Source organism: Aedes albopictus, chromosome 3 (assembly GCF_035046485.1).
Source record: "Aedes albopictus strain Foshan chromosome 3, AalbF5, whole genome shotgun sequence".
NCBI classification, from domain to species: Eukaryota; Metazoa; Arthropoda; class Insecta; order Diptera; family Culicidae; genus Aedes; species Aedes albopictus.
The window spans coordinates 383835860-383858633 of record NC_085138.1 but is presented as its reverse complement, the minus strand read 5'-3'; the positions used below and the strand labels follow the sequence as shown (position 1 = coordinate 383858633).

The window sequence follows — 22774 nt, the reverse complement described above, 5'->3', positions numbered from 1 at the left end:
TTCTTCATAAGTTTTTCTAGGGATCTCTCTAAGAGAAATTCTTGAACTACATATGTGTGATTCCACCAGAAATTCCTTAAGGGTTTCATACAGTATGTTGTGGATCGGAGGGTTTCAGGGCAGGTAAAACACTTCCTTTAGCAGTTCTTTACAGACGCAGCTCAAAGCTGTAATTTATTTAATGTTTCATTAGTTTAAGTTCAAGTTTTAGTTACATTTTATCGCAAACTTACATTCAGTGGCCTTCTGCCTGATTTAGGAAACCTCGATTCTCAACATTCAGCTTGTTCACCTTAACCTATCGAATGCATGTTTTAGTATTTAAGAACAAATTCAAGTGTACATATAGTTTTAAGTTTCAAGAACTAGGATCTTCAAATTAGGATAGTTTTAAGGTACTAGTTATTTAATTTAGGTTATCAAATTTTAGCATATAGTTAACTCACGGTTCAGAATAAACGTGCTACTAAGCATCGGTAATGCGTTGTCTACCCTGCCAGAACTCTTCTCCGTCCGGCTTCGTTGGCAAATTACAGCTGCTGGAAGAAGGTCTGCAGATCAATATTTGACCTTAATCAGGCCAATAAGGCAGCTTACCGTACAAAGAACTCCTGTTCCAACGTCTCTGGTTTTAATCGAACCACCAGGGAGGAGCTATTTGGGTAGACTTTTACGGCCAAATCACACGGTCATGCAGCAAACAACCTCAACCTCCTTTGTTGTCGCTTTGCTTTACTGTTCTGGCGTTGACTTTTGTCTGCTGTCGCGATGACGGGTACCAGCAGGGGAGCGCTCGGAATTCACTCCACGACAATCAGTGTTGGAAGATTGCCGGTTTTTAACATTCCCCCTCCCGTGTAGTTCCGGGGTTCCTTGTTCCTGATCATCGCGAACTTCCAACAACGCCAGCTTCACCATCGGCCGTTTCAAGATCCCATCAGCGGTGCGTATTACTGCGCTTCGAGCCTGGCCATCCTTACCTCGAATGACTTCGACGACACGTCCTCGCAACCATCCATTCCGCTTATTTTCTTCGACAATAACGACTAAATCTCCGGGTTCCATAGGCTTCGCGGGCTCAAACCATTTAGTCCGTCTAGTGAGCGTCGGTAGATACTCACGGACCCAACGTTTCCAAAATAAATCTGCCAGAAACTGGGCCAGCTTCCAGCTGTCCCGTAGCGTGGCACCGTCAGCCACCAGTGAAGTCCGCGGTTGTACCATACCACTTGATCCGTATAGCAGAAAATGGTTCGGTGTTAATGCCTCTTGGTTTTCGTTGTCGAGTGGTACGTAGGTCAGCGGCCGTGAATTCACAATCGCTTCGGCTTCCAACACTACAGTCTCCAGAACCTCGTCGCTTGGATGACGAGGATGTTCTGAGATGGCTCCCATAGCTGCCTTCACAGAACGCACCATCCGTTCCCAACAGCCCCCCATGTGAGGTGCAGATGGGGGATTGAAGTGCCAGCTCGTTCTGGCATTGGTGAAGGTCACAGCACAGTGTTCGTGAATGGCTTCCATCTGCTCCGTCAACAGGTTGCTAGCTCCGCGAAAACAGGTTCCGTTGTCTGAGTAGAGGTCTGACGGGAATCCTCTGCGTGCAACGAATCGGCGGATTGCCATCACACAGGATTGTGTTGAAAGGCTGTACACTATCTCCAGGTGCACCGCTCGTTTAGTCAGACACGTGAAGAGTGCCACCCAGCGTTTCATCAAACTACGACCCTGCTTAACCAGGATCGGGCCGAAGTAGTCGACGCCAGTGTGGCTGAACGCACGGATGTGGGGTGTCAACCGAACCTTCGGAAGTGGTGCCATTATTGGTGGTCGTGGGGTTGACTTCCGAAGCCTGCAGCTCTGGCAGCTCCGGGCGACACGTTGTATCAGAGGGCGCAACTTCGGTATTCGAAACTGCTGACGTATTTCGTTGAACACCGTTTCACCGTTCTGATGTTTGAACCGTCTGTGGTAACTCTCGACAAGAAGGGCTGTTAGAGTGTGTTCCCTCGGCAAGATAATTGGATATTTCATTCTAAAGGATACGGTAGGAGCAGCACTAATCCTGCTATTCATCCTTATCACGCCCACGTCGTCCATGAACGGCGACTGTTCGAACAATGGACTGCTCTTCTCGATTCGCTTCTGCTTCTTCTCCGGATTCGCCTTGTTGAATTCCAGCACACAGTACTCGTCCGGGAAAGTTTCATACTGCACCTGTCGCCACAGCAAATTTTCAGCCTGCAGCAACTCCTCGCTGGTCAGCGGTCCCGATTTGCCTCGCGTTCGGAACAACTTCACTGCGCGTAGCAAATACGCCGTCGTGCGTAAAAGGCGGTTCCAATTCGAGAATCTACTCAAGTCAATCAAAGGCTGCGGCATTTCTCGATGATGTTGAAATCTGGTACGTAGCTCCTCGTCAGTTGTCCATTGTTTCACTGGCTGCTCTGGCCACCGCCGCCTCCTCGATGCTGAAGTACTGCCTCATCAGCTCATGCAGCTCACGGTTCACGTGTTCCTCTGAATGCACATGCAGCCGCGTTACAGCACTACTACCGTCAACCTGTTTACCGTACACGCACCAGCCAAGCCGCGTCTTCGCCGCAACTGGTTCGTTGGCTCTACCTTCTCGCACCTTCAGGGTAGTGAGCATCTGTGCGTGTTCGATACCGATGATGATTCTCGGTACTGCCTCTGAGTAACTATGTAGCGGTAGTCCTCTTAGATGTGGATAGATCGTTTGAAGCTCGGTGTACTGGAACGATTGACCTTGTAGCTTCAACTTCTGTACCGTACGTACGTTGCTCAGCTGGTATTGACTCTTGAGTCCGGTTCCCGAGATAGCCACTGAGATTCGTTGTGAACCCTTCTCTTCCCGAGATATGTTCCCGGTCCAGGAAAGCCAGAGAGATTCTTCGGGGCCGACGATGTCCAACTCCTGTGCTAGTCCGGCTTCCATCAACGTAGACTCACTTCCATCGTCTAGAAATGCGAAAGTTTCGACCTTTCTTCCGTTCGCTTCAAGCGTTACTGGTAGATAGCGGAACAGTGAAAATTTCGTCGCAGAATGATGATTCTGTCGCGTCACGGTTTCGCTGGGCTTCGGATGAGCAGCATCTGACTCCGTCGCTGCCCGTGAATGTAGCAACGCATTGTGACGAAATCGGCAACCATCTACTCCACACTCCTTGCTTGAACGGCACGGCCACTTGCGATGCGGAATCAAGCATGTTCGGCAAAGCCCCTTCGATCGTATCGCCTTCCACCTCCCATCCAGATCTAATGCCTTGAACTGAGGGCATCGTGCTATTTCGTGACCGTCGTCTGAACAGTAAGGGCACGATCGCTTTGCAATCTCCGGTTCTTTCGTCATCGTTGCTGCTAATTGGCCGTTATCAGCCTCCGTGTGGACGTATAGATTATGCTTCTCTCGTCCTGTATTGACAGACTTGCCCTGTTGCACTGAAGCATCTCTGGGCATCGTAACATCTGTCGCTGTCTTCACTAACTCTGACATGAAATCACCGAACGTCGCCAGGTTGACGTCCGGGATTGAGCGTTTGTACCAAGACCACTGCATTCGCATTTGTGGTGGTAGCCTCTCCACCAGCTCGTGCACCAACATTGGATTGCGCAAGTGCTCCACCAGATCTGCAACATGCATATGGTCGACAAGATTACGTACGGCCATCCCATAGTTGATGATTGACTGCAAATTCTCAGTTTTCGGTGACGGTACATTTCGCAAATTTTGCAGCAGGGAGTGGATCAGGATTTCTGGTCGTCCATACAGCATCCGTAGTGTCTCCATCACGTGTGGCACTGACTGTGGCAACAGCAGACGGCTCTTCACCGAATCTAGCGCATGTCCCTTCAAGCAACGTTGTAGTCTAGCCAAATTCTCCACATCTGTGAATCCACAAGCCGCCGTTGAGTTGTAAAACGAACTGGAGAACAACGGCCAGTCTTGTGGGTCACCAGCGAACGTCGGTAATTCGCGCGGCATTACTTGCCGCGCCGCCATTTGTGCGCCGGATGGCGCTTGTTGGAAAGGCACATTGAACTGCTGTGCACCGGATGGGGCGGGAAGAAATGACACATTCGGCTGCTGCCCACCAATTGACGCAGATTGAACCGGCTCATTCTGCTGCTGCACTCCGGATGGCACGGGGTACCGTGATCTACTGACCTGATGCACATCCGAATTGCTCACGTTTGCTGCTGTAACCACGGGATTGGAGCTGCCATCCATTCGTTGACCAAACTGTGCTTTTGCGTACAACCCTGTTGAACGCGCTGGTACTACTGGGAAAGTCTGAAATTCGTTCCACTGACCTGGGCAAGGCACTCCCGACTTCAACAAGGAACTCGTTGTCACTAAACTTGGCGTAAGCCCGAACGATTGGGCTGGCACTGACACAAACGGTGAACTAGATGGATTGACTGATACTGTCTGCCCGGTTGACATACTTTCATACCCAGAAGCATATGTGAATTTTGACCCAGTAGAGGATACTGATTAGCGGGGTTTCCAACCGAAAGGGGAATCGCTTGTGAAGTAGCATAACTCCCAAGAGGTGCATTTGTTGTATCGACATTTGTCACGCTCGGTTTGTTTTCAGGGATCGTCGGAAGGACGGACGATGAAAAGACATTAATCCCCGGGTAGTACCCACCCCACTTTGCATTTGAAGCACTGGTGGTTATTTCAGAGGGCACAACCATTGGAGGGACTGGTGTGTTAGAGAGGATTAATGGTGTACTTAAGGTTTTTTGCGGTGTTGACGTTGATTTGGGAGCGATGGTACCCCCCTCTGCATCTTGGCTGAGAAGGACGTCGACACCGGACTTCCGTGGTGGCATAATGGGAAGTGCTGATATCTCCGATGTAGCGGATAGTTCGGCGGTAGGTCCAGACATCTGTGGCTGCTCAGTTACCGGCACCAAACCACCACTATTAGATCCGAGCCATTCCTGTACCCTTCTTCGACTCGCGTTGCTGCTGATTCCGCTTCTGATGCTACCATTTCCGTCCTCCAATGACTTCAACAGGTCATGTTTCTGCTTCAGCAGCTTGGCATCTTCCTCCGCTCTCTTCTTTTGCATTTCCGCTTCCTTTTTGAGGAATTCGTCCTCTCGTTCCCGATTCCTCTTGATCAGGGCCTGTTCTTCCTCAAGTAGCTGTAGGGCCAACTCTGCCTGCTGGGCCGAGATGCTGCTTGTCGTCCTGCCGGTCTTCCGGCTACGATGGCTGGTTCGTTCCGTCGTCTCATCATGTGGGCATCGTTCGCAGCGCCAGCTTTTGTCAGGATCTGCGGTGTCGGTCGTAACACCAGCACATTTCATGTGGAGCCAGATGTCGCACATATCGCAACCGACCATCTGTTCCACCGTGCCACTGGTGTGGCATTTTTCGCAAGTGCGAACGGAATTCATCCTGCTGCTTACTTAGCAGCACTTCTAACTGCTTACTTGGCTGCTTACTGCGCAGCAACAGATTCACTCAATGAATCTTTGAGTTTGTTGTGGATCGGAGGGTTTCAGGGCAGGTAAAACACTTCCTTTAGCAGTTCTTTACAGACGCAGCTCAAAGCTGTAATTTATTTAATGTTTCATTAGTTTAAGTTCAAGTTTTAGTTACATTTTATCGCAAACTTACATTCAGTGGCCTTCTGCCTGATTTAGGAAACCTCGATTCTCAACAATCAGCTTGTTCACCTTAACCTATCGAATGCATGTTTTAGTATTTAAGAACAAATTCAAGTGTACATATAGTTTTAAGTTTCAAGAACTAGGATCTTCAAATTAGGATAGTTTTAAGGTACTAGTTATTTAATTTAGGTTATCAAATTTTAGCATATAGTTAACTCACGGTTCAGAATAAACGTGCTACTAAGCATCGGTAATGCGTTGTCTACCCTGCCAGAACTCTTCTCCGTCCGGCTTCGTTGGCAAATTACAGCTGCTGGAAGAAGGTCTGCAGATCAATATTTGACCTTAATCAGGCCAATAAGGCAGCTTACCGTACAAAGAACTCCTGTTCCAACGTCTCTGGTTTTAATCGAACCACCAGGGAGGAGCTATTTGGGTAGACTTTTACGGCCAAATCACACGGTCATGCAGCAAACAACCTCAACCTCCTTTGTTGTCGCTTTGCTTTACTGTTCTGGCGTTGACTTTTGTCTGCTGTCGCGATGACGGGTACCAGCAGGGGAGCGCTCGGAATTCACTCCACGACAATCAGTGTTGGAAAATTGCCGGTTTTTAACACAGTAGTTCTTGTAGGGATTATTCCAGAAGTTTCTTCATGGATTCCTCCAGACTCCTTCTGGAATTATTTTAAAGATTATTCCCGAAAATCTAAGGTTCTAAGAAAACAAAACGAAAACTGTAGCAAAACTATATTTTTGCCCCTAATTTGCAATGGAGCAATGCAACATTCACTAATACGGATACGGGTATAGGTCTAATTACTGGCCACAGTGACGGACCCGAACAGGAATAAAAAGGTGTTCATTCAAACGTAAGGTTACAAGTACACAGGCTCAAATATTTGACAAATGAACTGAAGAAAAAACATCTGTTTGACACTAATGAAAATTAGATCTAGTCAAACAAGATGTTTGAGCATTGGTTTCTTTTTGGTCAAATAATTCATCCTGTGTACTGACATAATAATAATTCATGTCATCAATGGTTATGAAAAAGCAAAGACTGGACTACAAGTTCTACAGCGTAAAGACAACTTCTTCGTTTCGCCAATGTTGACATTACGGTCAAATTTTGGTCACGCCGATTCACGCTGCCGCCGCCGCCGCCGAAAGCTGCCACCGGCGTAACGCCGATGATGCCGCCGCCGCCGGCAAAAAATGGCCCTCACGCCGCCGCCGAGCAAAATAAAGTCGTCGCACAGGTCTATTCTAGAGCGATATCGAAGAGTAGGCATGAGAGTCCATCACCTTGTCGCGGCGAGATTCGAATGAACTGGATAGTTCACCCGGAACCCTTACGCAGTTTTGCACACCGTCCATCGTTGCTTTAATCAGTCTAGTCAGCTTCCCAGGAAAGCCGTTTTCGTCCATGATTCTCCATAGCTCTGCGCGGTCGATACTGTCGTATGCCGCTTTGAAGTCGATGAACAGGTGATGCGTTGGGACCTGGTACTCACGGCATTTCTGGAGGATTTACCGTACGGTAAAGATCTGGTCCGTTGTCTATCGGCCGTCGATGAAGCCAGCCTGATAACTTCCCACGAACTCATTCGTTTTAGGTGACAGACGACGGAAGATGATCTGGTATAGCACTTTGCAGGCAGCATTCAAAATCCTTAACTTCCCTCAGCGTGGGAGTTGGTTCATTTCCGTCCTCCGCTGCACTGGCGTCGTCGTTTCTTCCGTTGCTGTGGGCTCCCATGCCTACGTTCTCCACGCCGTTCAGGTGCTGATCGAAGTGCTGCTTCCACCTTTCGATCACCTCACGTCCATCCGTCAAGAGGCCTCCGTCTTTATCCCTGCATATTTCGGTTCGCGGCATGAAGCCGTTGCGGGATGCGTTGAGCTTCTGATAGAACTTTCTTTGGAACGGCACAGCAGTTCCATTTCTTCACACTCCACTTCTTCCAGGCGGCGCTTTTTCTCCCGAAAGAGGCGGGTCTGCTGTTTCCGCTTCTGTTTGTAACGTTCCACGTTCTGTCGAGTCCCTTGCTGCAGCATTACCGCCATCGCTGCGTTCTTCTACTCCAAAACCGTTCTGCACTCTTCGTTGAACCATTCGTTCCGTCGATTCCGTTCCACGTACCCGATAGTGCTCTCGGCTGCGTCGTTGATGGCTGCTTTCACTGTACTCCAGCAGTCCTCTAGAGGGGCCTCATCGAGCTCGTTCTCGTCTGGCAACGCGGCCTCAAGATCAAGGTTGTTAATCGATAAATTATCGTTATCGGCGATAAAGTTAACGTCTGTTATCGTTTATCGTCGATGACGATAACGTCTTCAGGCGGAAACGTCATCGGCGATACAGTTAACTGTGGAAATTATCGACTCGATAACGTCTCCGAAAAATTTTCTTCGCGATCTGAACTGTTGTTGATGCCGTCACTAGGGTAACTAAATTTATCGCAAAATTATCGAAGGTACGTTGATCTTCGCGTTGATTTATCGTTTGGTTATCGTTATCGAAAGATTATTGAGCAACCTTTATCGTTATCGAGTTTGCGTTAAGAATCTTGAGTCTGCGCGTATGCTGAGGCGACATCCGGTTGTTTCAGTCGCTCTAGGTTGTACCATGGCGGTCGCCGGTACCGTACATTGTTGATGACGGAGAGTTTTGGGCGCAGTTTGACCATCACCAGATAGTGGTCGGAGTCGATGTTGGCGCCACGATAGATCCTGACATCGATAATGTCGGAGAAGTGCCGTCCGTCAATCAGAACGTGGTCGATTTGAGATTCCGTCTGCGGTGGTGATCTCCAGGTGTAACGATAAGGGAGGCTGTGTTGGAAAAAGGTGCTACGTATGGCCATATTTTTGGAGGCGGCGATATCAATGAGTCGTAGGCCGTTTTCGTTCGTTTGCTGGTGGGCGCTGAACTTACCAATCGTCGGTCTGAATTCCTCCTCCTGGCCTACCTGAGCGTTGGGGTCGTTGTCGTTGGTCTCGGTTCGTATTATGCTGTTGCTGATTTTCCGTTACAATGGTTTTTACGGCTGGCTCGTAGGGCCTGACACCAACTCCCTACTTTCCGGAATACCATAGTACACAGTTGAGCTTAGAGTCCTTCCCTGGCACTCGGACGTTGATCAGCCGCCCCTAACATGGGGATCAGACGCTGTTGTGAGTCACTCCCCCTGGAGAACAGACATTCAGGTTTGCAGAAGTAACCCCCCCTTTCCTGTCAGCCTGCGACTAATGTTCCCACCGGGGTTGGTTACCCGATCTTCCCTAAGGTTGCTCATAGTTTCTGGCCGGTACCACGAGGAGGTAGGGATAGGAGTTGCTGGGCAGAGGCTAGTGGATCACAATGGGATCTGGCGAAGCCAAAGATATGAGTTCTCACTAATCGATGCACCATTTACCTTCCACCCTCGCCAAATAGTGTCCATTACGTCGCTGTTTCTGCCTGGTGCTTTCTGGTGCCATTTGACGCGCGGGGCATGAATTTGCATACATCGGCCGATTAATTTTTGGCGCTCGCGCATATCCGCACCGCTTTAACGCACACGTTGTTCAGTTTGTTTTTTTTTTTTTGTTTTGGGGTGCGTGGGGAAATAAGCAAAAAGCATAATTAAAATTCTACTTCCTCTTTTCCGCAGGTTTCCACGCGTGATTCGCGCATTTCACCCGAAAATTAAGAATCGAAAAAAAATAACAAACAGACCCCGGAGTGAATCGAACGTGGAGCTGCAAGCTGCTCGCGCGCTCTCGTCGAGTGCTGTGCAAAGCTTCGAAACAAGTGAAATTAATGGTAATTAAACATCGATTGAATGTGCAGTGTGCAGTATTCCTCCCCACCCATGCATCATTGTTCGCGTCCGGAAGATCACCAATCGGCCGTAATGAGAGAAATGAGAATCGAAGTGATTTCCGATCGGGTCCGTAAATCGGATTGAAGTGCCCCACGCCACGGTTTGTGTTGTTTGCGTGTGTGTGGCTGTGCCGATGAATAAATGTGCGCGGGAGGGAAATTTTAATGCATTGATTTAATTGATGGGAAAAGGCCACTAGTGCGCGAGAGAATGGATGGATCTCCTCCAGTACAGCAGTGAGTGTATGTATTATTGATGGCTGAATTTGTTTGCTTTCGAATGTGCTTGATGTTGTTTGAAGAAGTGCTGTAGTTCACGGTCAACATTGTCGGTGCTGTTGTTTGTGTGAAGTGATTTATTCCGGAGGGAAGATCGAAAGCGGAAGCTGAATCGAGAAACGTGCTATTCATCAAAATATGTAAGTAATGTTTCAATAGTAAACTGATCCCGAGAATAAATAAATGTATCCATGCAGTGCGGATCTATTTTAAAATTGCTAAAATTACTATACTTATTATAGGGTATGTGTGCCATCAGTAATCTCACGCTCCCATATTCATCCGATACGAAAACAAGCGATTACGGCACCGATTGATTCCGATCTTTTTGTTTTCATGGGTACTGACTTCTTACAAAAAATACAAAAAGAAGAAACAAAACTAACAGCGCTTCAATCCTTAGTTTTTCGTAGGATGAAAATGGGAACCACATGCTTAATAAGGAAACTAATACCCTAGTTAATAATAAGAAGAAAATTTAATACTTGCAGCAATTGAGCAATATTGCCAGAATCAAACAAATATGTTTCACTTTATAAATCACTTGAAACTTGGTACCTGGAAAACACTAGAATTTAACTGCACCATCCAAATTTGCTGTTTTGTAGCGAATGTTGCACATTTCACTTTCCTAAGCTGTTTGATTGCTTTGATATTCCATGCACACAGAAGGAAAACGTATTTGATTAACAAATTGTGATTTGAATTATGAAAAGAAATCCACATGCTCCGGTGGGAATCGAAGCCACGACTCCCAATTCGCTGGACGGGCGCTTCATTATTCCAAGCTACGGAGCCACTTGAACAAATCCGTCCCTTGAAGGCACAGAACTGAACTCAATTCCTTTAATTGACATAAAAGGAACAAATCATGTGCAAGAGTTGAATCATGTTAAACTATGTGCAGAGTATGTATCTCGATTTGTTCATCAAACACGTGTTTCTGTTGTGTGCATGAATGTCAAACGTTGTAATTTCCTCTTGGCTTGGTTAACCTAAGAAAAATCGAGAAATTGACACCTATTCATTAGTTCTCTGTGTAACTTCGATTATTGTGGTCAATAATGAAGTATCAACTACGACGTGTACGGTTCTCTTTGCTTTGCTTTCCTTTGATTGCTGATATTTTTTAGAAATGCATGTGCAGAAATTCCTCCGGCGATTCTTTCAGAAAATGTCTAGAAAATTATAAGCTTCATTAATTTTTTTCTAAAGTTTTGTAGACCCCAGTAATTATTTTAAGAGCTTTTTATAAAAACTTTTCTGGATGGCTTAATAAAATCCTTTAGCAATTCCTTTCGGAAAGTTTTTAAAGTTCTTCCGGAATGCATAAGCGATTATTTGAGAAAATCAGAGGTTCTTCCTCAAATTTCTTCTGGAATTTCCTTAGGAAATGTTGATATTTAGTCCGTGAAAGAAAATAAGGTATTAAATCTGTGGAAGATTGCTTCAGAAACTCTTACAATGATTTCTTCAGAATCTCTACCGGGGGTTCTTTGAAAAGTTTTAAGGAATCATCCTTCAAAAGTTCCTTATGAAATTCATTCATAAATTTGTCCAAGCATTCCAAGTTCAAGGAAGTCTTCTATTGATTTCTTTGGAAACAAATGGATGGATTCAGTCTTAAAACTCATCCAGCGATTTTTTTTATTCTGCAATTCTTCCAGCGATTTCCATAGAAATTTATTTAGATGTTCCTTTACATAATCTTCCACGAATTTACAAAAGTTTTTTTTTTTTGGATAGACTTATATGTGTTGAATATGAATCTCCACCTGGAATTACTTTAGAAACTTTTCTAGGGGTTCGTTCAAAAATCATTGGGAATTTCACCAAAGATTCCCTCAGTATTTTCTACAGGGTTTTTTTTTTCATAATTTTTTTTTTTCAAAAATTCTTCAATAAATTCCTTTGGTGATTTCTACACAAAATTATACAGATATTCCTGCAAAAATCCGTAAAGGCATTTCTTTAGGAAATCCACCAAAGTTTTGTTCAGGCATTGCAGTTGAGATTCCATTGAAAATTGTCACATGAATGTGTCCAGAAACTTCTTCAGGGATCAATCTAGAAAATCCTGCAGGAATTTCTACGGAAATGCCTTTAGAAGTATGCTAAGAGTTTTTCCTAGGTGTTTTTTTTAGGATGTTTCAGATATAATTCCACATGTTTTACCAAAAATACTTTCAGAAAATCCTACAAAAATTTGATTTCTCCAGGAATCTTTATATGAATCTCTCATTTTTTTCAGGTGTTCAGGAAGTTATTAAGTTTTTTTCCTGGTGTTTCTTCAGGAACCTTTCTGAGATTTCTTCGGATATCCCTCCTGGGATTTATAAAAAAATCTAAAACTCTTCCTATTTTTTTTTCTAAATATCCTACAGGTGCTTCCTTCGGAAATTCATCCCCCAAGGTTTCTCCCAGAATTGTTGGAGAAATTCGTTCAGCGATTTCTGCAGAAATGCCTACAAGGATTTTTTGCTCGAAATTACTCTTGCGGTTCTTTCAGAAATATCTTCTGGATCTGTAGAAATCTTTAACCCTCTAATACCCAACCCCGCCTTTAGACGGGGTATAGTTTGAGCATTTTTGTAATTTTTGTTTTGTGAAAAATCAATTTTATTATATTTTTGGCTGATATTTAGGACTGTTCTGTATATCCCGAAATGGTTTTAGGTGTATTTTAAAGCGTATTTGCATTTTTTAAAAATCATTGAAAAATTGGTGTATTAGTCACCTTTTAGAAGCCATTGTTTATTTTGTATAGAATCGCTATAATTACCATATTTTAAATTTTTCCCAAATCATTCAATCCTTGTTTAATAGTTTAAGGGAACTGAATACACTCTAAAACTATTTTCCTTAAAATTACACGGAAAATAAAATTTTCTATGAAAAAAAAAATTACAATAATAATATTTCAACAATAATCATAAAATCTCAAAATGTTTTCATCTAAAAAAATCCGTTCCCCAAATAGGCTTCCAGGGAAAATATAAAAATGTGGGGATGTTCAAAAATTAAAATTAAAAAAATCAAAAACTGAAATTCTCGAAATCGAGAATTAAAAAGAATCATCTTCCAAAACATGTTTTAATCGATTTTAGATGACGAAAAACGATATTTAGATCAAAATCAAAAATTTGGGTATTAGAGGGTTAAAGAATTTGTTCAGATATTCCTCCAAAAATTTTTCGGAATTCGAAATTCTAAACTTCTGAAGAGATTCCTGGAAAAGCCTGTAAAGGAATTTCTTAAGAAATATCTGCAGAAATTACAGCCAACGGTACTGGTGGAAGTATTAAAGAAATCTCTCAACAAATTGCTAAAGGATCTCTGAAAAATTTTCTGAAGGTATCCTTGGAAGTTTTTCGAGGAGAGATACCCGAAGACACCTCCGGATTAATTCTAAGAAAAAAATCTTACCCAATTTCTGAAAGGATTTGTGCACCTTAACTATTACCTAGCGAAATACAGGGTGTTAGGTTCCTGAGTGCAAACTTTTTAAAGGGTGGTCAAATCTAATTATTGCCTTAACTGGCTATAACTTTAAAATTGTTAAACTTATCGCAGTATTTTCACCCTTATTCGAAAAATTATTGAATTTTCTATCAAACGGCATCTTTGAACTCATTGGTTTAGTTAAATAACTAAGCTTTCTAGAGAAAATAGCTCAAAAGTAGTGTGTTTAAATTTGTTTTTGTCAATTATCTTTGAAAAATGCGTAGTTAATTAAAATTCTTTCTTTGGCAAAGTTGTGGCCCCTGATCCATTCTACAATTCGTTCTTTGACACCAAACTTTTAGCACTAATCGTTTTCTTGCAATTTTGATTTAAATGTGCGACACAGTGCGCAAAAAGTGCTTTTACCGAGGTGCTTACCTTGACAGTTGCAAATTTATGATCTGAAATGCGATGTTTAAATCTTAATTGCAAGAAAACGATTAGAGCTAGAAGTTTGATGTCAATGAACGAATTGTAGAGTAATTGTAGAGTAATTGTAAGAGTTGTGGCCCCTGTAACTTTGCTTAAGAAAGAATTTCAAATTATTACGCCTTTTTCAAAGATAATTGACAAAAACAAATTAAAACATACTACTTTTGAGCTGTTTGCTCTAGAAAACTTAGTTATTTAACTAAACCAACCACTTCAAAGATGCCATTTGATAGAAAATGCAATAATCTTTCGAATATGGCTGAAAAAACTGCGATAAGTTTGACCATCTTAAAGTTATAACCAGTTAGGGCTCCTCTCCTCTTCTCTTCTTGGCGTAACGGCCTCACTGGGACAAAGCCTGCTTCTCAGCTTTAACTGAGTTTTTAACTGAGAGCTTCCTCTGCCAATGACCATTTTGCATGTGTATATCGTGTGGCAGGCACGAAGATACTCTATGCCCAAGGAAGTCAAGGAAATTTCCTTTACGAAAAGATCCTGGACCGACTGGGAATCGAACCCGTCACCCTCAGCATGGTCATGCTGAATACCCGTGCGTTTACCGCCTCGGCTATATGAGCCCTATAGCCAGTTAAGACAATAATAATCAAAAACATGGAAAGTTCAATAACTACGTAACAGTTGAGATTTGACCATATGCGTGGAACAATTTTTTTCACCATTTATGGTCCTCTATCACCCTTTAAAAACCTTGCACTCAGGAACCTAACAACCTATATATTTTATGGGAATCTTTGAAATTATACCTGGATAAACTAGAGAACCCTCTGCAGGTATCAGAGATGCCAGATTATCGAAAATCTGTATCAATACAGATTTTTCTGTATCGTCGAGGGTATAGCAGACACCGAAAATCCCAGATTTCAATAGAAAATTTAAAAAATGTACAACTTCAAGACGTTTTTAAATTTTTACTGGTATTTATTTTTCAAAAACATGTGTGAAAATGTACACATTTTCATAAATTCTTTGAAGTTAAAGCAGCAATTTATAAAGTTTTCATTAAATTTATTAAAAAAGCTTCAAATTTTATGCTTTTGGAGAAATCTGTATCATATTTTAAAAATCTGTATTTTTCTGTACTCTGTATCTTGTCTGTATAGACGGTCAAAAATCTGTATATCTGGCATCTCTGCCAGGTATTCAAAGAAAAATTTCTTGAAACTTGCTAAGGGAATAGATTCTGGAGTAATTTCTGCAGGAATTGTCAAGAAAATCTCTGGAAAAAAAACTGCGGAGGAATCCCTGGACGAAGGTCTGGATAAATCCAAAATAATGCCTGGTGGAATACCTGAAAATATACCCTAATAGATGGAGGAATCTCTGGAGAAATTCTAGCAACAATTTCTGTAATATTTCGAAAGTGGCATTTGTCACTTACACCATTCTAACTACCTCAATTCCGATAAAATTTTTGGAGGAATTCCTTCAAAAATGTCCGAAGAAACACATGAAGGAATAGAAGCATGAACTGATGCAGGAATCGTTGCAGAAATTTCCCATAGAATCCTTCAAGGAATCCCTGGAGGAATTTCGAAAAGTAATAGTTAAGGTAACCAGTGGACCTCTTGAGAACCATGAGAGATTCCTCTTGAAATTCGGTCAGCGATTGACCCAGGACTCTGGGAGTTCCTCTTGAGAATTTTCCAGGCTATTTCTCCATAGATTGCTCTGCATCCATCAAGTATTTATCCTGGTGCTCCTCAAGAATTAAACCAGGAATTCTTCAGTAAATTACTTCAAAAATTTATCCAAAAGTTTCCATTGGAAAGTCCTCCGAAAATATCTCTAGAGATAGCGCCGGAAATTTCTCTAGGGATTTTCGAAGGAGTCTCTCGAGAATTGTCTCCTAGGATGTTTGTTTTGAATTTTATATTGAAAGTTTGAAAACTGAAAAATAAAGGTTTGTCTAGAACAATCATAGATTGTAAATAAAAACTTAGAAAATAGATGCTTTATTTAACTTTTAACGCGATGTTAATTTCACTCCATCGGCTGTATATGGATAGACTCTAGATCAACTTTGTATTTAGAGCATGCCGAACAACGTCATTGCCATTGAAAGGCAATGAAGTTTCGATTTCTGTACAGTTCTTGTTTTGTTACCTCAGGTACCGTTTTCATAGAGATTTAACAATCAATTTGATTTCTGAGAAAAACAAAATGGTTGTACTGATATTTATCCATGCATCGGAACTCTAGCTCCATCCACGTCTTGCTTTTAGTTTAGTCCCAGGACAACAGAGAAATCCCCGGGGTTTTAGGCTAGTTGCAAAACCCTGTTAAATTAGAGAATGTGTTCAGCAATAAGAATTCATGTGAGTCCTTGAATTACCAGAACTTAACACTGTTAAGTTAAGTTAACAGTCCTTAGAAGGTTAGTACGCAAGTACGATTGTTTTCCTAACATCAAGTGTAGTCTCGGATGGACAAAGTCCGATTCTTTAACTATCGGCAAGGCAGAATAAATGGTATTGTAGAAACTGTCACCAGTAGCAAGGACTTTTGTACCATGAATCCTTATAACCAAAACACAATACCCCAACTTGACAAACCGGAAGTCACTAGGACTCGGTTCGATAGATCTTTCACCTCAACGCAACACGAAAAGGTGACCTACCTTTAAACCCCCTCAACCATTCATCCATCAGCACGGGTGGCCTGACACATTAGATTGGACCTGTTTAGTAGAGTTTTAGCCCCGAAACAGGTGATCCGTAGTGTTATTCTTAGCCAATTGAGCCAACCGACCACTACACAGCTATATAAGCTGGTCGGGAAATCAAGTTAATATTGGTGATTAACTTGTAAACGGGCCCGAACAGTCGCCATGTTCCCGGGAGCATAAACTAGAAGATGTTTTCGGAAAGTTGAGAAATTTTCATCAAAATCCGTCGAAAAACAATAAAGTTATGACCATTTTCGTGCCTTTCCGAAGGCGTGTTGGTTGGATGGAGATTAAAGCAATACCTGAAGTGAAGAAATCTCTGAAGGAATCCATACGGGAATGTTTGTAAAAATAAATGTTTCAAGTAATACATGCAGGAATTCCTTAATGAAGTTCAAAAAATCATGGAAAAATTCATGGCAACCCTTGTAAGTAATATTTTTAGGAAGTTGAAGTTAACTATATATTAATATCAACAAAATCACGCAAGAATTCCTGAAGCAGACCTTTTATGATTGTCCCATCGGATACTCGAGACATCATTGGAGACATTCCGAAATCCTAGTTGTAATATTGAACGAATAATTGAAGTAATTTCTTTTCCGAAGGAATATTGCGTGCAATAAAAAATAAAAATCTGTGTGGCTATTTATACTTAATTCAACCTCTCTAAAAATTTGCCAACACCTTTGTGAATCCGAAAGATTAGATTCGAACAGGCGCTACTTTAGAAGTGTTGTCAGTTTCCAGTAGATTGTTATTTAGAAGTTATCGATATGTTTGGGAAAGTTGGGTAGAGTCTGGAACAGCTTTACCTTTCATTCGATGTGTTAAATATACTGGTTTTTGGGTGAAGATAATCTTTTTTACTACAGACACCGTGACTTCTTTGAAGCAAACTTGCTCATCCAGTGTGTGTGTGTGTGTGTGTCCTTGTTGTGTTTCTCGACTAATATGACCGCTTCTTTTCGTTGCCCCTAACAACGAGCCGATGTATCGTAACACTGAAGTAGAGCTTCTACTATACATACAGCACTATACATTATTATGTGGAACTCCCCCTGGAAGAATACTATTTTTTATGTAGATTGATGTTGCCATCTGAAGACAGAATTCCAAAACGTTAATTGCCATACGCGTGATCCTTCGATGAATATTCAAACTTTGCTCTTAATTCGGACACGTTATGTTCGCATTTAGAATATGAAATTGGGCAAAACTAGTTTCCAGTTTTCTTACGACTTATTTTTTCGCCAAAGATGTAAACAAAGTTTTATTTCCAGCAATAGAAATTACTTTTCTTTTGCTGGAATTTTCAGCAAAATTTTGTCGAATTTCAGCAGAGCGTTACTGATTATCTGTCAAAGTTGATGTATAGTTCCAGAAAATCGAAGAAAAAAATGCTGATATACTGCAATTCGTATTACGGAATGCAAACAACACAAAATAATAAGCAAAATTGGCTGATTTCCAACACACCAAAATGTGCAGCGTAGGTAAAGCTCAGCAACTATAACGAAAAGTAATGAAAAAATAACAACAATAGGGGGATTCACTTAGGGTGAAACGGGACATGGTGGGTATTTCCCCGACCGTCCCGTTCGCCCTTAACAGCGAAAACTGATTAAACTGATTAAACGTCGCGATCACCAAGGCAAACTTTGATTATTTCATTCGCAAAATCATGAAACATTTCAAATTAGCAGAAAATCATGGCTTACGCAACAACTTAATCTGTTTAGCGAGTACCCCTAATCATTTAATTCCCAAGCTGGAAGCATATTCCCAAAAGCCAGCCTTAAAATCCGTCTTATCCGGCTTTCAGTCAAAAAAAAAGATTAAAACATAAGCCTGCCCGGAAATGCTAATGGGTGCAAAATGTACTAAATTTCCGGCAATATTGTCGGTAATGATCACCGCAGCATCACCACACCCGCGACTAGATCCGAAATTCTTAACACCAAATGACTACAAGGCAACCAAAACCGCAGTTCGACATTTCTTTCCCAAGCATCAGCTCGCTCGCGGTGCTTAGACAAACACACAGACTGGAGTAATAAAATATGGCCGTAAAAATTCATAAGACGACTGACATAAAGAGAGAAATCCCATCTGCCCACGCGAATAACGCTCCCGCAATAAAGACAGACAGTATTGGGTCTGGGTCGCCACTCTTGGGAATTTATCTCGGAAACGTTCTCTATCTGGGGCTATTACTGCTGGCTTTGCCGTTATATATTAATCGGTAATGTTGCCGGCTGGCTGCTGCTGCTGGTGCTGGATGGTCAACTTGGCGCACAAACCAGTGCAGATTCAGCAAACCTGTCGGATCGGGGGATTTCATTTCGATACGCGCCTAGAAGGCGAAAGAATTCAACGGGTTTGACTTCTCGAGTCTTCAATAAACAAGCAGAAGTCTCCGAATGACCACTTTTCTCGAATGGGGTATGGATAAACAAATATATCAGTTTCGTGAAGTCGATGGACCAATATTTTCATACCCTCAAGTGCTCTGTTCATTGGCTCATTCATCATCGGCGGCGCGGCGGATAGTACCGGATAGTGTAGTGTGAAATACGCCCCCTCTTCATATTTCCCACCGTGACATGGGGGCCCACTCACATCTCGAGCGTGGTGGATTCCGTTCCGCGGAGTTCACATGCAAGCAATATAACTCGCAGAAACACGTGCCCCAAAGCAAATAGTCATCGAACACGCGCGTTCGCCAACAAACCGAGCCATCTGGGCCGGCGTATCTTTCTAGCCGCGGTTCCGGGGAAACGGAAAAGTTGTGTTAAATGAATGATCGGAAATTTAAACTTGCTCCTCTCAAAGTTATAAATAATAGTAACAACAACTTCGCTCCGTCGAATCCGAAACATCGACCAAAGACGGCGACAACAACGCCCGCGAGCTGTTCCATCATCATGTGTGTTGGTATCTAAGCTAGGAATCATACTTGCCATGTCGATTTCGGTGCAACATATCACACTGGCGCACAGCATATCTCGAAACTAAGATGGCAAGGAACAGATTGTGACTCGATTAGGGAAAGTTTTCGCAATCGGAACGACCAACTCAGCATGTGGGAACTAATTGTCTGCTAAACACCCACTGCTATATTTTGGTTTTATCTCAGAAAAAACTTTTGACCTTTTCAACGGGCATTGTTGAAGATATTTTCATTAGCTTATGTTTGCTTCTATGCACATCCTTTAATGGTCCATTTTATGAGCCAATTTTGACAGGAGCATGCGTCCTAACCCGTAAAAATCAATATTATCATCCACATTGTGAAATGGCTCATTGTAATTCGATCAAAAGCTTTCAGTCAAAAGCTTTTGGCCAAACGGCCATTCGATCAGATGGCATTCGGCCAAATGGCGTTCGACCCAATGACATTCGGCTAAACGGCATCCAGCCAAATGGCTGGACACCCAATGGAAGAATAAAGGGTGTCCCGACCCAAATTGCACCACGGAAAATAGTGTAACTTTTGATTGCTTGATGCAATGGCTGATTTTTTTACCAGCAACAATATATTATGTGATGTGATCCTCTAGGATGCCATATAAATTTCATCAGAATCGGTTAAATATTGACGGAGAAATCTCCAACGCGAGAATATTAGATTTTTGGAATCTTGTACACTTATTCTGAAAATGGTTCAGGCTATAACTTAACTGTTAGTGTGTCAAAACGTCTGAAAATTTTACTATAAGTTTTCAACTTAATAAATATTGAGTGGTGACATTTTTATCCAAATCGGTTGAGTACTTATTTTTATAAAATTCAGAACTAAACCGCTTCAGAGTAAATTATAGGCACTTCTTAACAATTTTAAGGTCCGTTTGCGCTATTTCATCTATAAAAGTGTCAATACTGCTGTGATTCTCAATAAAACTTGACAGTGTTTACTTAATATAATAATTATGTTTTCAATCAAATTTTGCGCTTTTTTGGCTTAATACTTTCAAAGTAAGAAATCTTTGAATGTAACAATGCAATAAATCAATTTAGCATATTGCGAATTTCGGCTACATATACGACCACAACTTTTTATCCGTTTGACCAAATCGAATGAAATTTTAATACAGTGTTTCTGTATACATACTAGAGTGGGTCAACGCTGTATGGAGAAACTTTAAATTTGATTGTATCAACCCGGAACAAAGCTTCTTCAATCTATATTAGCGTTCAAAACAACTAGGGTAGCGAACCACTTGGGCAGCGGCCGGAATTTGTTGAGTTATAGCAGAAAAGTGCCCAAAATAGGACCCCTGCCGATATGTTCCACTTCCCTATGCAAAATTTGGGAGTGATTGGTTGCGTTCCCGTATTCCGCATTACGATTGAAATTTGTATGGAAGTTAGTATGGGAAAACGTTAATTCTTTTGTCTTTTTTAATTTCTTAATTCTTTTGTCTAATACCATGTAACTAATAACGTTAAAGTATAGCATAGGATATGCCGAAAAACTTTGCCGAAGTCCGCAAAGTGATCAGACGCTTGTGAAAAAAGTTATTCGCCTGGTAACTTAGACCAAAAATTAAGATTTTATTGTTGATGTTATTCCTTCCCATGTTAAATGTTAGGCACCACCTGTACGATATAACTTTTTTCACAAGTGTCGGATCACTTTGCGGTCTTCGGAAAAGTTTTTCGGCATATCCTAGGCTATACTTCAACGTCATTAGTTAGATCGTTTTAGACCCAAAAAATCAATTTATGAGAAAAGTGCAAAAAAACATGTTTTCCCATACTAAATTCCATACAAATTTCAATAGCAAAGCGAAATACGGGGAAGCAATCAATCGCTCCCAAATTTTGCACAGTTGTTTTGGACGCTAAAAGGAACCGAAAAAGCTTTGTTCCGAAAAATCGACTTTTTTGACCCAGTCTAATACATACGCCACCTACAGACAAAATTTTATTGAAATCGGTTGAGTATTTCTGACTCAAGCATTACATATATCTGTAAAATACTTGTAATTTTTATTCTTTGTTTGTACAAGATTCCCAAAATCTAAATTTCTCGCGTGGAAGATATCTCCGTCAATGCTGAACCGATTTTGATGGCATCATCTACACATAATAAACTGTTGCTGGTTGAAAAAATAGCCATTTTGATGCATGCAATCAAAAATTATACTTTTTATTCCATGGTGCAATTTATGTCGGGACACCCTTTATATGAAAGAATGTTAGAATCCTGTTGAACATTCTGAAGCAACAGCTAGAAAAATTTCTGATGAATTATTCAAACATGTCCATAGAAAAAAAAAATCTTAAACCTCCCGATCAGGGCCTGGTTTACAAATGTAAGAGTTAAGGGCCACACTGTTGTATTCAGACACAGTATTTAAAGTAATCAGCCATTCCATAGAAAAACGATATAGTGCAACTCCGATTATCGTGAAACATGGTAGTTTTGTAGTTCATCCAAAATAAACATACTCGTATTTTTTATTTCGTCATTAGGGTGCCCAATTTCCAGATAGGACGGTCCTAAAAATCAAGGTTTTAAAAAACTAAACATTTTTAAAAATTCAAAACTTTTGAACCAGTTAACCGATTTTAAACTTCTTTTTTAAAGTTTGAAAGCTATTAGAATCTAATTTTATTCTAACGTATTCATTCTATTACGTTGGATGGGCCAAATTGTGCTTTTATGCAAAATATATGCAAATATATTAGTTTTTCGCGTTTGGTCTCGGGACCAAAGAAGTATCCTGGTTTTATATTTTTATCCGAAAATTCAGGCAATTTTACGTTACGTATCAAAAAGTCAGAGGTTTTTGTTTTTTTTTTGTTATTGAGATATGTTTTTTAAAGGCAAATATATTTCCTTATACATGTATGGATACCAAAAAGACCCGAAATCATTCAAAACAGTAATACAAGGCATAGTATTATGAAGATTTACAATATCAGGCAATTTTAGAGCAGCTTGTTTAAAATACATGAATCCGATATTCAAAAAATCATATCTCGAAAACTAAAAAAATATACATCTCTAATTTTTTATAATTAACGCCAAATATCCTGAATTTTCTTATAAAAATATAGAATTTGGTCCCGAGACCATGAAAACGTGATAAACCTTATATATTAGCATATTTTTTGTACAAAAACATAATTTGACCCATTCAACGTATTTACCTGAAAACTAGAATCCAATAGCTTTCAAACAAAAAGAGAAGCTTAAAATCGGTTAACTAGTTCAAAAGTTATGATATTATAAAAAAATAGTTTTTAAAAACCTTGGTTTTTAGGACCACCCTATCTAAAAATTGGTTAGCCTAATGACGAATAAAAAAATACGGGTCTATTTACTTTCGATTAGCTACAAAC

The 22774-nt window shown here is 41.3% G+C and overlaps 2 protein-coding genes across 8 annotated transcripts in view; one reads left to right on the top strand and one right to left on the bottom strand.

Moving 5' to 3' along the window:
- Window positions 1-22774, top strand: part of LOC109400777 (CD151 antigen) — a 323911-nt gene that overhangs the window by 18703 nt on the left and 282434 nt on the right. Inside the window, exons 1-2 of one of the 6 annotated variants that reach the window (XM_062855865.1) lie at window positions 9192-9216; window positions 9308-9762. The exons of 1 other annotated variant lie outside the window; for it this stretch is intronic. The gene's annotated coding sequence lies outside the window, so the exon portion shown is untranslated. Of the gene's footprint in view, window positions 1-9191; window positions 9217-9307; window positions 9763-22774 lie in introns of those variants that run through there. 4 more of the 6 variants (XM_062855863.1, XM_062855864.1, XM_029869564.2 and 1 more) reach the window with 4 other exon arrangements.
- On the bottom strand, window positions 294-2424 carry LOC134291844 (uncharacterized). 2 transcript variants are annotated; one of them, XM_062860122.1, is made up of 2 exons: window positions 598-2424; window positions 294-539 (listed from the first exon to the last, which is right to left on the bottom strand). In XM_062860122.1, exon 1 carries the CDS (start codon window positions 2380-2382, stop codon window positions 733-735), a length of 1650 nt encoding a protein of 549 aa, XP_062716106.1. In that variant the 5' UTR covers window positions 2383-2424; the 3' UTR covers window positions 294-539; window positions 598-732. The 2 variants fall into 2 exon arrangements, with proteins under 2 accessions (XP_062716106.1, XP_062716107.1); XM_062860123.1 differs by having other exon boundaries at window positions 294-536.